At 40.1% G+C, this 14,618-nt stretch overlaps 1 protein-coding gene across 4 annotated transcripts in view; it reads right to left on the reverse strand.

Moving 5' to 3' along the window:
- Positions 1-13,537, reverse strand: part of RASAL2 (RAS protein activator like 2) — a gene marked incomplete at its 5' end in the record, with an annotated part of 358,965 nt that extends 345,428 nt beyond the window's left edge. For all 4 annotated transcript variants that reach the window (XM_082704136.1, XM_082704135.1, XM_082704134.1 and 1 more), the window contains one exon: positions 13,336-13,537. In XM_082704136.1, the coding sequence (XP_082560262.1) occupies positions 13,336-13,537 (202 nt within the window). The remainder of the gene's footprint in view (positions 1-13,335) is intronic.
- Between the last annotated feature and the right edge of the window lie 1,081 nt (positions 13,538-14,618).

The raw sequence follows: 14,618 nt of genomic DNA on the forward strand, positions 1-14,618 counted from the left end.
CTCCTCTCTCTCTCTCTGCCTGCTTCTCTGCCTACTTCTGATCTCTGTCAAATAAATAAATAAAATCTTTAAAAAAAACATAATTTTATACAATATGTTTACAAGTAAATGGAATAACATTACTTTATATAAGACAAACATCACTGTTAGTTAAGTTTCAGAAAAAGAAAGATGACTGGCCAACAAATAGAACATAGTAATATCTCTTGAAGGTGACCCTCTGGCCTATCAAGGTCTATACCAAAAACACAACCTAAAGTGCAAGTAACTAAGTAACTAAATAAAAAATTTCCTCTTAAGACTTCTGACTTCTACAAAACAGCAAGAAATATGGCCCTATCAAATCTTCTGTATTACCCTTCTATTTTAATAGGAATCACCACAGATGATGCTGTTCTTTCTTTCTTTCTTTCTTTCTTTCTTTTTTTTAAAGATTTTATTTATTTATCAGGGGGGGGGGCGAGCACAGGCAGACAGAATGGCAGGCAGAGGCAGAGGGAGAAGCAGGCTCCCTGCTGAGCAAGGAGCCCGACATGGGACTCGATCCCAGGGCGCTGGGATCATGACCCGAGCCGAAGGCAGCCGCTTAACCAACTGAGCCACCCAGGCGTCCCATTTTCTTTCTTTCTTTTAAAGATTTTATTTATTTATTTGACAGACAGAAATCACAAGTAGGCAGAGAGGCAGGTAGAGAGAAAGGAAGGGAAGCAGGCTCCCCGATGAGCAGAGAGCCCGACGAGGGGCTCGATCCCAGGACCCTGGGATCATGACCTGGGCTGAAGGCAGAGGCTTAACCCACTGAGCCACCCAGGTGCCCCGATGTTCTTTCTTAACTGTGTTATCAAGGTAGATTTAAAAAGTAGACATATAAATCTTCATTTCTATAAAAAGGAAAACCATGGTTTTTTGGTTTTTTTCTTTTGAAAACCATTTAAGTTTTTATGAAGCCAGAAAATACTACAGAGTCTTTTCTTAGATATCAAAACATGTCTTTTATTAGTAGCAATTGTCTTGGCCATCTTTTTCAAGGTCTGTTTGTTGCTACAACCTAATCAATCACCAACCACCTGGGCAAAACTAGCCCATTCTAAAATAGGAACATGCATTTGAAAGGTCTTGGGTTTTCTCATTCAGAAGCATTCCTGAAATTTACAAATACAAAGACTCAATGGGTTAAGCCTCTGCCTTCGACTCAGATCACAGTTCTCCAGGTCTTGGGATCTAGCCCCAAGCCCTGTACTGGGCTCTCTGCTAGGCGTGGAGCCTGCTTCTCCTCCCTCTCTGCCTCTCTACCTACTTGGGATCTCTCTCTCTCTGTCAAATAAATAAATAAAGTCTTTTAAAAAAATTGTATGGGGCGCCTGGGTGGCTCAGTGGGTTAAAGCTTCTGCCTTTGGCTCAGGTCATGATCCCAGGATCCTGTCCGGCTCCCTGCTCTGCGGGAAGCCTGCTTCTCCCTCTCCCACTTCTCTGCTTGTATTCCCTCTCTCACTGTGTCTCTCTCCATCAAATAAATAAATAAAACCTTTAATAAAAAAAAAAAAAGAATTCTAGAAAAGGCAAAACTATGGCGACAGTAAAAATATCAGTGGTTGCCATGGGGTAGGGGGTAGGGATATGGAGAGATGACTAAACAGAGCACAGAGGATAAAGAGCAGTGAAGATTCTGTAGGGGGGCACCTGGCAACTCAGCAGATGGAGCATGCAACTCTTGATCTCAGGGTTGTGAGCTTGAGCCCCATGTTGGTATAGAGATCACTTAAAAAATAAAAGCAAAAGAAAGGAAGGAAGGAAGGGAAAGGAAAGAAAGGGAGGAAGAAAGGAAGGTAGACTGATTCTGTATGATACTAAAAGAGTGGATACATGCCACTCATTTGTCCAAATCCACAGAATATATACACCAAGTTCACTAATATGAACTATAGACTTTGTGTGATAATGATGTATTAATATGGGCTCATCAACTGTAACAAATGTGCCACTCTGGTCAGAGATGTTGATATTTGGGGAGGTTATGTCGGGACAAGGAATGTAAGGTAAATCTCCATACTGTCCTCTCAATTCTGCTAAGAATCTAAATCTGCTCAAAAAAGAAGTCCTTAAAAAAAAACAACTTTGGTTAATTGGTTAATTAATGGTCTATATAAACTATGATTTTCCAGAGTCTACTCCATTTTCCAACCTTTTTTTTTTTTCAGTTAATTTTATCGTTAATGTTAGTTCTTGTTGCCATTCCTTGAATTAGGCTTTGACATAATAAACCTCCCTAGAATATACCTATATTAAACCCATGCTAAAACGTCAGTCCTTAACTCAGTACTATGTAAGACATATACCTTAGTCATTCATCCAGCTAAAACTAAGTGAAATAATATATTCAAACCATGTTCAAAAGAATTTTCATGAATGTCACTTCCTTCTTAACACCTGAGAAACAAAGAAAAGAAGGAGGACATCAACAGCTGAGATGAAAGCCAGCAACTATGTTCTTAGAGTATTTGAACCATTATATGTCTATGTCAGGTTATTTCAGTTGGAGCCTAACATAGTATATATAAAGCCCCGATCATGGATTTGACCCTTAGCAGACCAACTGCTCTGACTCTATAGTCATGCTCTTCCCTCCTTCATTTGGAAATATAGCATTAATGAAAAGGAATACCACTGGGGAAAAAACTCCATTTTTTGAAGGCAGTGTTATTACCATTAGAATTCTGAGGGCTTTTAATACATGCTAAAACAATGCTTGAGGCACTACATGACATCTATGTAAACATACTTCAATATGTTAAAAGTAGCAATACAGAAGTAGAATTTAAATTATAAGCCATAGGGGCGCCTGGGTGGCTCAGTGGATTAAGCCGCTGCCTTCGGCTCAGGTCATGATCTCAGGGTCCTGGGATAAAGTCCCGCATCGGGCTCTCTGCTCAGCAGGGAGCCTGCTTCCCTCTCTCTCTCTCTGCCTGCCTCTCCGTCTACTTGTGAAGACTCTCTGTCAAATAAATAAATAAAATATTTTTAAAAAATTAAAATTAAATAAACTATAGGCCATAATTTCATATATTAGTGGTAGGAATTGCTTTCCAGGAAGGTCACACCAATTTGGCACTAAGTCTCGGGCCTTTAAAAACATACCCTTCTAGGAATTCAGCCTAAGGAAACAGTCAGAAATTCAATTTAAAGACTTGTACACAAAGACAATGAGTAGACTATAAAATCTGGGAAAATGTTAACATCTAAAATAGGATAATGATTAAATAAATTATGTTAAATTATACTCATTAACAAATAATACTTTCGTATTATAAAAGCCTAGTAATAAAACAGTGTGATGCTGACACATCAGTACAGACAGACCAATAGAGTAGAAAATCTTGAAAGAAACTAAAATACAAATGGTAGTCTATCAAAGGATAGACTTTTTTTTTTTTTTAGTTCATTTGACAGAAAGAGATCACAAGTAGGCAGAGGCAGGCAGAGAGAGAGAAGGGGGAAAGCAGGCTTCCCACTGAGCAGAGAGAGCCTGATGCGGGACTTGATCCCAGGACCCTGAGATCATGACCCAAGCCAAAGGCAGAGGATTAACCCACTGAGCCACCCAGGCATCACTAGCAAAGGATAGAGAAGTCATCTTAAACCAGTGGACAAAAGATGGGTTTACTCAATAAATGGTGTTTGGACAACTGGAAAGCCATTTTTTTTTTAAATGAAATTGTATCTATATCTCATACCTTATAGCAGGATGAATTCCAAATGTATCAAAGATTTAAGTGTAAAAAATGAAAACAAAGAAGTACTTCATAAACCATGAAGAATTATTTTATAACCTCAGAAGAGGATGGGCCATACTAACTTTAACATAAAAACAAAAAGCCATAAAAGACAAGGTGGATACATTCAACTGCATGAAAATAATTTTCTTATAGAGAGGGAAAGAAAAGACAAATGAAAATACTGGCAATTCATCACAGATAAAAGCCTCCTTATTTAATAAGGAGTTCCTACACATCACTAGGAAAAAGATTCAACAACCCAATAAAAATGGGCAGAAGATATATATAATCCACAGAAAAGGATACATTTAAATGGCTCTGTAAGATAGTCAATGTAAGAGAAATGAAAAATTAAACTAAGTCTATTTTTATCAATTAGATTTTCATATCCAAAAATTCTTGATAATTCCCTATGTGTAGAGAGATAATTCCCTATGATAATTCCCTATGCACTCTCATACATTGTTGGCGAAATATAGTTACAACCTACAACAAGAGCAATTTGGGAATATCTTTCAAAGCTACAAGTACACATATCTTTGACCTATCAATTCTAGGAATTTTTCTTACAAAAACATTCATACACAAGCAAAATGGCTTATATTCAAGATTATTCACTGCATTATCACTTGTACCAGCAAAACTTGGGGACTGGTTAAATAAATTATGATTCATTCAGGCATTATGCAGCCACAAAAAGAATGAGGAACTGCTTTACAAACTGACAGGAAACTATGTCAAAAATATATTAATAAGTGCACAGAGAGGGGATGTGAGGCAGGAATAACACAAGGTGCAGATAAATTCCTATAATGGGTTATCATTTACGTAAAAAAGGAGAAAAAAGCAATACATACAGTAAAAAATATGATAATATCAACTCAGAAAAGCAATTAACAACTGGCTCCAGACCCCCAGAACTCCCAGCCAACTTCGAGGGCCTGCTCCAGTTCATTGATTAACCTCGAAAAAAACATGACCTTGCATTTTTGAGAACAAAATTTCTTGGACCCCACTCTTCGTGGAGGTTTTTTTTTTTTTTGAGATTTCATTTGTTTATTTGACAGAGAGAGAGACAGTGAGAGAGGAATACAAGCAAGGGGAATGGAAAAGGGAGAAGCAGGCTTCCCGCAGAGCAGGGAGCCTGATGCAAGCAGGGAGCCTGATGTGGGACTACAACAGGACCCTGGGATTATGACCTGAGCCAAGGCAGAAGCTTAAGGACTGAGCCACCCAGGCGCCCCCACACCCCGCCCCCGTAGAGTTTTTACATATCCATCTACTTATCTGTTTCTCTGGGCAGGGAATAGGTATGGGAGGATACTTAAGAATTTCAAACATTTATTGATTGTGTGGAGTGAACAATGATTGCCTGCCAGATGGTAAGTAAGGAGTATGCAGGAGGAGAGAGGCCTTCATCTTTTGAATATTGAATGATGGAAATGTTTATGTGTATTTTTAATTAGTGCTTACTTCGGCAGCACATATATTTTTTTAATTAAATTTAAAAACAAAAATATATTTGAAAAAGTTTTAAACATTTTTAAAAACCTAAGAAAATACAGTTAGAAACAAAACAGGATTTAAAGTATATGCAATATGACAGCAAATACATACAAAAAAGTACATTTTGGGGGACGCCTGGGAGGCTCAGTTGGTTAAGCCTCTGCCTTCAGCTCCGGTCATGATCTCAGGGTCCTGGGATCTAGCACCACATTGGGCGCTCTGCTCAGCGGGGAGCCTGCTTCCCCTCTCTCTCAGCCTGCCTCTCTGCCTACTTGTGATTTCTTGCTCTGTCAAATAAATGAATAAAATCTTAAAAAAAAAAAAAAGTACATTTTTGCACAGAAAAGACAAGGATAAAATACAACAAAATATTTTTAAAAATAGTTATCTCTGAGAGGTGTAATTACAGGTCACTTTAATTTTCTTTGGATTTTCCTATAATTCAAATTCTTTACATTAAGCACTACCATATTCATGAGAAAAAAGGTATTAATTTTTTAATGGTATGACTCAAAGAAGTCAGAAATTAGAATACAAGGCAGAAACTTACTAGGTATTATCTGGGTTTTTAAGCATCATAAATGAAATCAAGTTTCCTTAAAACATTATTTCCAATTACAGAATAAAGAATTTATGGATAAAAAATTTAGAGATGAAAAATATCTAACCTGTCCTCTGCTCTACTTCTTAAAAATCACACTATGAGATTATTCTCATCCTCCTTCCTGGATGTTTTGTCCATTTTTGTTTTCTGTTACCTAGGTAATGGTACTTCCAGCATTTCCCTTAAAGACTGTGAAACTAACAATCTGGTATTTCTCACTGTCATGTTCTCCTGACCTTCAGCTTTGAAAGGCCATCTCCCTAAGGGAAAGCAGTAAGATCTAGAAGCTAAAACAGGAGGCTGAGGAATCTGAGGTTAGAATTCTAATCCTGACAAACTGTGGAATTTGTCTCCAATTTGGGAACAAGCTAAACTTCCTGATCCAGTTTCCTTAATGAGGTAACTTAAAGGATTGTTTTGAAAATATTTAGGACTATCAACTTTAAAGTTTTTAACTTTCTACACTATTCTTTTGAATTTTGTTTTCTTGCCTTATGTCAAATATTTTCCTATGTAAATTTTTGCTCTCCCGAACAGTATCTGCAAGTATTACCAATCTTTTAGACTTGGGAGTTGAGTAAGGGGTACTTTTAGAAAGCCCACTAAAAAAATGACACAATGGGAACAGAACTTAAGCAATGCTGAAGACAATTTATGGAGGCATAAATGCAATCAGGATCTACATTGGACTCTTTAGAGCAAAGACAACTCAGGCAACTAATGAATGTAACTAACACTTGGTGGAAAGGCAGAACTCAGACTCCTAACATCCAAACCTACTATTGAGATAAGGAAGATGATAACCTTTGTGTTACAGCCCAGCAAATGAAGTTTTGTCATGCCTTGAAGCGTTCAATTTTTATTTCTTTTGTTTACAGTAGACCCACTAACAGACACTACTGTACTACCTTGACCTCAGCATATCTTCTTCTCTACCTCTTGCACATCAGGTACTTCCTGATGGCTGCCTTCTCATTAGAAAATAAGCTACATTAAATTTGTAAAGGGTTCTCTACCTACAGGTCTTGCAAAGCACTTGACAGCCTTTGGGAAGAAAGAGGTTTTTACAAACATCAGAGGGCAATTATCCCTCTGCCAAGAGAGGGTGAAGCAATTTCAGTAGTGCCCTCAGCACACTTCAAACTCCTCCTCCTGGTTAACAAGACCAAACACCTCTCTTGTTACTTAAAAGTTATTACAATAGGGAGGGACTAGGGAGCAGACAACTGAATTTTTTCTGGATTAACTCAGGCATTAGTTGAATGCTTTTTTGTGGCTCACCTACTTTAAAAGGTGATCAAATCACTCTGTGCTACTGAAAAGAGCAACTGCAAAGAACAATTACATAAACCCTCTGGTTCAACTTACCTCATCCTTCTTTCTAATGAAAGAAAGCATTAGAAACCACTGCCTTGCCACCACTTCCTTAGTAATCTCAGTAAAACCTACTTGCTTGGTCATGTGAATTCCTTTTTTTTCCCTAGCAAATCAAAGAAATTTATTTCATTCAAAATAATGAGACACAATTGTACATCATATTTTTTAAAGTACATGAACTGAATTTTATATGATGTAGAAAAGATAAAGACACTCCTGGTAAGTGAACTATTCTCAAACAGGTGCATTCTAGAACTTTGCATTATTTATGTCAGAAAATTTGTACATATCCTCAATTCCATACCTATAATTCCTAAATCCGAAAAGGTCTGAAAACACTTTCTTGGGGCACATGGGTGGCTCAGTGGGTTAAAGCTTCTGCCTTCAGCTCAAGTCATGATCCCAGGCTTCTCTGCTCAGCAGGGAGCCTGCTTCCCCCCACCCCCTCTGCCTGCCTCTCTGCCTATTTGTGATCTCTGTCTGTCAAATAAATAAAATCTTCCAAAAAAAAAAAAAAAAAACTTTCTTCATAACTTGTTTAGCAGTAAAATGTGACCTTCACTGACATAACACTATTTATAGTGTTATACCATACGTAGTGTGGAATTTTACTTAACCATAGGAATATTAATATGATTGATTCCTGGATGTTTTTCCAGGCCCCACTAAGGGGGTTATGTCACTGTATATATATCATTTTTCTACAATCAAAAAAAATTTAAATTCTGAAATACTCTAGTCTTAATGATTATGGAAAAGAGATAATTGTATAGTTCTATTCTTCAAAGATACTTTCATTCCTTGAAAATGAAATAGCATAGCAACAAACCAACATGACAGAGGGTACAAAAATACTAAGATATGATAAAGGAAATTGTTGATATCTCTAACACTAACAGAACACAAAATTTAAATGAGATATACAAACTTTCTCTCAAAGGAAAAAAGGGGGGCTATATGAAATTAATGTAATTTAAAATAAACAGTATATTCCTAGGCATTCTTGATAATTCTCTCTTGTTCCAGTGAACAACTGTCTATGCCTAATATACATAAAATATATTGGGAATTAACATATCAGCCTTCAAAGCTAATGTCATATCCTAAGTACTGAACTCAAGAATTGTTAAAATATTAATAGTCATTATAGAAGTTCAATTAATAGTATTTGGGGAAATTAAAACACTTAAGTTAACATGAACTTAACATGTTTTGGGATGTACTCGGTACACATTCACTGATATTCTTAAAGCAATCAGCTAGAGCAGACAAAACTTGGTTGAACAATTTCATTCACCACACACTAACACACAAAAAGAGTCAAGCATGGAGTTCATATTTAAGATATGTAAGAATGAGTGATTCACTGAGAATATTCAAAGTTAATTATGTTAAGAACATTCCTTATAAGGCCAGTGAATTGGTGCTATCTAATTCATACTGGACCAAAACAAAACAACTTTCTGGACTTGTTACTGGTTACAATGTTTTAGGTAAATATAAAGACATATTCTCTAAAAATGCAATGAAACATATCTTATTCTTTGTCCTAATTCATGAAACATAAGCAAAACTATCTACTACAAACAAGGAAAACTGTTCCCCATCAACTCATATCGAGTTCATGAGAAATTCTTACCAAATTCTCATTGTCACATTTCCAGAATTATATGGTATATGATGCAGTATGATTAATTCTTTCTCTGTTCTGCTTACTGAAATAGTACCAGCCTTTAGAAAATTTCCAGCAGATCCCTATCAGTCAATAAACAATAAGCTATATACTAGCTTAATGGTAAGCAATAATGCTGATGTTATTTATTTTATTAAGTGAATATTTTAGATAAGTCCTACTTACACTATTAAAATCAAAACCATATGATTTCTTGTTGAGAACTTTAGTGTGATAACTATTTCCTCTTCTATCTATCTGAGGGTACATCTGTGCATACACTTGTAGACCTGTTGTGCTGATGGGTGCAAAGCTCCAATGCAATCGCCACCAGAGACCGGTATCTTCAATTTCTCCCAGTGTCCTGCACTCGCCATCCATTCATGGTAAAGTAGTTAATTTTAATGTTCTCATTGTTTACCAGAAAGCACAGACAGTGAGGCTGGCTTTGCCGCTCCCGTTTCCTTTTGCTAGGCGGCTGTGCTTTTTCAGCCAATTGACTTTGCTTTGAGGCTATAAATATCTGAAAAATGTTCTGCATTTGATGCTCTTGGATTCTGCATCCATATTTAGCTGTTTGTGGCATGCCATTGTTTAAGCTACTCTGCCACCCATACAATCAGTCAGGTTGAGATCTGGATGGTCAAAGGACACATGGCTCAACATTCAACAGACACTATGAGCAAGGTACCAATCTGCTAGACACGGTGACAATGAAGGGGATGGCAAGACAGGAATACAAAGACAAACAAGACAGACTTCCTGGTATCAAACATTTTATAGTCTTGACAGGGCATGGGCACGGCTTATTATAAAACTGTAATAAATTGGGGCGCCTGGGTGGCTCAGTGGGTTAAGCCGCTGCCTTCGACTCAGGTCATGATCTCAGGGTCCTGGGATCGAGTCCCACATCGGGCTCTCTGCTTAGCAGGGAGCCTGCTTCCTTCTCTCTCTCTCTCTCTGCCTGCCTCTCAGTGTACTTGTAATTTCTCTCTGTCAAATAAATAAATAAAATCTTTAAAAAAAAAAAAAATAAAAAAATAAAACTGTAATAAAACAAATGAAGCATTTTACAACTAAAAGAAAATGAAGCATAGGGCAGCATATTTTCTCCTTAGCTATGTCTCAAAGATAGGCATTTGTGTTTTAAATATACATCTAACTATTATAAAGCTCTGACAAATTCCAGAAAAAGTTTTCCAATCCTGGCAATACACAGAACTCTGAATATATGTATTATCAACAAAATAATCAATAACAAGCTCAAAACAGGGCCTAGTCTTCGAATTTCGTGAGGCAAACTAATAAAATATTATTTCCCAAAGTTTCTGTTAAGGCATTCAGATTGAGGGGAGGGGTTGTTACTGACATTTGTTTGCAAGTTGATTTCAAACATAAGTATATGGTAGAGGATTTGAATCATGGCCAGAAGCCAGGAGCACTTAATACAGCTCCTTACTTTGTACCCTTTTAAATCCACATGCCTATTTCAGGCTAGTAGTTAAAACTGAATAAGCTTTACCTGAACAAGATCCCCATTTCCCCCACCTTCCTATCTTGTCAAAACATTCCAAACAAATATACATCTGCCCTTAACATTCCTGCTTTCACAACTAAGTTCACTGACCTTTTGATAAAAGTGCTCCCCAGAAGCCCCTGACAATCATGATTTAAACTCATTAAGGGCTTGCCTATCCCCAAGAGTCAGCCTGGAATTGGTAGGCCAAGTTATAGGTGAAATAATAGGGCAGGCCACAGAATCAGACAACTCCACAGTTAAAATGGACCACAGATACCAATTAGTCCAGATTCTCCATTTATGTAGAAACCTAGCGCCACAGAGTTAAAATTACTTAGCCAAAGTTAGGCAACTAATTTGTGGCAAAGAGAGAATGAAAACCCCAGTTCTCAATTCCCAGTTGTATACTCTAGGTTCCCAGTTTCTGAATTTCTTTTAAAAACATTAGACTACACTCATAAAAGTTGGCTTAAATTGTGCAGAAGAACCTAAACATTCCAAAACAATCAGAAATTGAACACACAAAACAAACAATAAGGAAAAAAAAATGAACTAGTGTTTTCCAAACTGATTTTCTATATTCAATTATTTTTACTTCAAAGCTTTTCAAAGAATTATGCAATAGGCAACTTAAAAACTAGCTAAGGACACATAAAAGTCAAGAATCATTCAGATAGCTTTGGAATTTTTACATCAAACTGAAGACAACAAAGTAGTATCCAGGATGAGCTTCCTTAGAGGAAGGAAAGTAGCAGAACTAAACAGTAAATAAAAACAACATCTGGTTATTGATAGGGAAGACAAAAAAGTTACAATGCACTGGAAAGTCTGCAACTTGACACTGAAACACACCGTCCGTATGAGTAGAGAATATATGTATGTATACTTACCCATACAGATTTAAGAATATCCACATTTTTTGTGTGTGTATATACACACATCCCCCTCCCACAAATCTACCCCTAAAAATGGACAAAAACATGCACATATTTTTATGGGTTTCAAGCAAAAACAATAATTTGTGCTAGGTCTGGATTACACAGACAAAACAGTTTTGGACACTGAAATACCAAATTATCATATATTCTTGCAATAACATAGCCCTATCTCTAACTGTATGTAAAAAACAATGTGCCAAAGAAGTACGTAAGGATAAAGAGGAGGATACGATGGGGAAATGTAACTACAGTATACTCTAATTCAAGCTTATTTGCAGGTTCTCATCAACCTTTCCTATAAGCTATCAGATAAGTGGGACCAGCAGGTGGATGGAAAATCAGGCACTAAAGTTTTTAATTTGCTGAGAATGAATTGGGTGACCTTGCATCATCTCCAACTTCTTTGCTTTAATTCTTTCGGGTACTTAGAATAACATAAAAAACCATATATAAACATCAAGCAAAATATAAAGTGGTACATATATAAATCCTTAAGAACTCGTTATAAAACCTATAGGATTTTTAGAACTGAAAGAGCCATTAAGAGATTATTTAATCCAGGGACACCTGGGTAGCTCAGCTGGTTAAGCGGCTGCCTTCGGCTCAGGTCATGATCTTAGCGTCCTGGGATCGAGTCCCACATCGGGCTCCTTGCTCGGCCGGGAGCCTGCTTCTCCCTCTGTCTCTGCCTACCACTCTGTCTGCTTGTGCTCACTCTCGCTCCTCTCTCTCTGACAAATAAATAAATAAATAAGAGATTATTTAATCCAATTCATTCATTTTACAGATGAAGAATCAGAGGTTAAAAAAAAAAAGTGATCCCAAATCACATAGCCACTTTACTGTCAGAACCAAGACAAAACCTCAAATCTGTGGATTCCTTGTTCTGTCATCTTTCTGATAGTGATGGACTTGAAATGAACTATCTATCTATAGAGATATAATTTCTAAATCTTGATGACTCCTGAATAGTAAAAATATACCCTCTTCTGAAGGATGAAGAAAAAAAGCATAATGTACGTGATCACTACAGGCTTAGATTGCACATGACTGGAGGATAACATCTTAACCTTGTCTTTGATCCCAGGTGCTTCAAATTTGCCCTCTTATATTCAGCCACATCACTAACGTCTTGTGTTCACGTGAGCTAAGTGATAAACATCTTGACGTTTTAATATTTTGCAAAGCCACAGCTCAGTCCTGAATTCCAGGCTATAAATCCTTGGGCTATGAGTTTTCCAAACCAGCATGGGTTTAATGCTGCCACAAGGCTCACCCTAATAGAATCTCATCATTCAGTTTTAATTAAAGAGGTGGTTACTAGGAATGCAGAAAGTGAAAGTTTTAGTGTGTTCATCACTTTTAACTTGCTGAGTAGCAACCCAGTCCCTTTACAAAGAGAACCAGAAACAATAGTGCAATCTGACATAATCCACACCCCTTGGACTAAGTGGTTGCCTTTGGGGGAATGAGGTTCAGAAAGAGGTTATAGATTAGTCTGTTCCCACCAAATAAATATTTTTTGTTATTCTATTTTATTTTATTATCTTATCCACTGCTAAGCTATTTCATAGTATCTTGGGTTTCCAGCCTTGCCTCACTCAAGAAAAAGAAAAGAAACTCTGTTCGCTGAATTTCATGGCGTGTTCCATCAGACCTCCTTGAAATTGGTTGACAGTTCCCTCGAAGTTAGCACCTAATTATGAAGTCTGCATGGCTCAACTCTGCCTTAAACTTCCTGCAGGTGTTTGAAAAGGTCCAAAGACCGTGACATCTCTCGGCTCAAGCGCTAGTCTGGAGAAACTTGTCAGAAACGCACGCCAGAACAAAAAGCAAAGTGGGAAACTGACCCAGGAAGGATGGGGACTGAGAACAGGACTTGAGACTAGGGATGAATTTCAGCCAGAGCAAAAACACCAGCCTCTAGGATGGCCTGTGGTCCTTACCGTACACCCGCACCCAGCTCTGTTGCTGGCACACGGACTCCAGAAGGATCCGATCCAACATGCCACCAGCCACGGCCCCACCGACTGGGACAACTGCTTCCAGCTCCTCCGGGGGTAGCGGCGAGTCAGACTCCAGTCCTGGGAACATCTCCGGCCAGGACAGCGCCTCCGCGGCTCCTCCGGACGACGGGGAGAGCTCCATGGTGCCCCGGAGGGACAAGGCGGCGGTGGGGCCGGCGCGCAAGTCCGCGCCCTGCCTCCGGGAAGGGGAGGAGGAGACCGCAGCGGCGGGGGCAAGGACCGGAGCCGCAGCCGGCACCAACGCGGCTCACCTCCTTCCCCGCCGCCCACTGCCCGCGGCTCGGGCGCTGCAGCCCACCTGCAGCCGGCGGGCGGGACCCAGGCCGGGAGGCGGATCCAGCGTGGCCCCGGCCGGGGGTGGGTCCGGGCTCAGGTGTGGGTCCCTCCCGGGAGGGGACGTGGAAGGACCCGGGAGGGGCGGCTCACCCGCCTGCCCCCGCGGAGCCGCCTTCCTCAACCCCCGCCGGCGTCTCTAGCAGCCAGACCCGGCGGGAGCTTGGAGCGGGGGATGGAGTGGGGCCGGGCAGGGCAGGGCTGGGGGCGTCGCCGCCAGGGGCCGCCCCCTCTGACCGGCTCCCGCCGCCGCCGCCGTCGCCTCAGAGCTTCGGAGTGTCCGCTCCCTCAGGGAAGGGGGGCGGTGGCCCCGGGTTCTCGCCCGCCAGTCCTCGGCCCCCACCCCAGGAATGATCCGGCCCGCCCCCCTAACTCTCAGGCCACGGCTCCCGCCGCGGCTCGGGCTCCGGCTCCGGCTCCGCCACCGATCCCACAAGCCCGGCAGCCGCGGCGGCGGCAGGCGGCATCCCAGGGTGATAGGCCGGAGCAATCGAGGGCCGAGGGCTGGGCCGCGTGTGCAATCGAGTAACGAAGCGGAGGAGGAACTGCCACCAAGGCAGGAAAAATCGGACACCGAATTATTCATCTGGCCAGTCCCGCCTACTTTCTAAAGACCCTCTACCCGACCGCCCAGTAGCGCGCGTTACGGGTCTCCCGAGCTGCAGCAAAAGCCGGGACGGCGTGGGGAGGCGGGGAGGAGAAGGGGTGCGGGAAATTTGAAAAGAAAGGAAAAGAGCTTCCCTTCCCCTCTTTCCACCTCTTTCCCTTCCTGCAGTTATTTATGTATTCATTTATTTGGACCGACATTTCGTTCTTACTGGAGGAAGAGATTAGAGAGGCTGCTTTATTTTACAGTTGCCCAAAGGGAA

Source organism: Mustela nivalis (assembly GCF_964662115.1).
Source record: "Mustela nivalis genome assembly, chromosome: 16".
NCBI lineage: Eukaryota > Metazoa > Chordata > Mammalia > Carnivora > Mustelidae > Mustela > Mustela nivalis.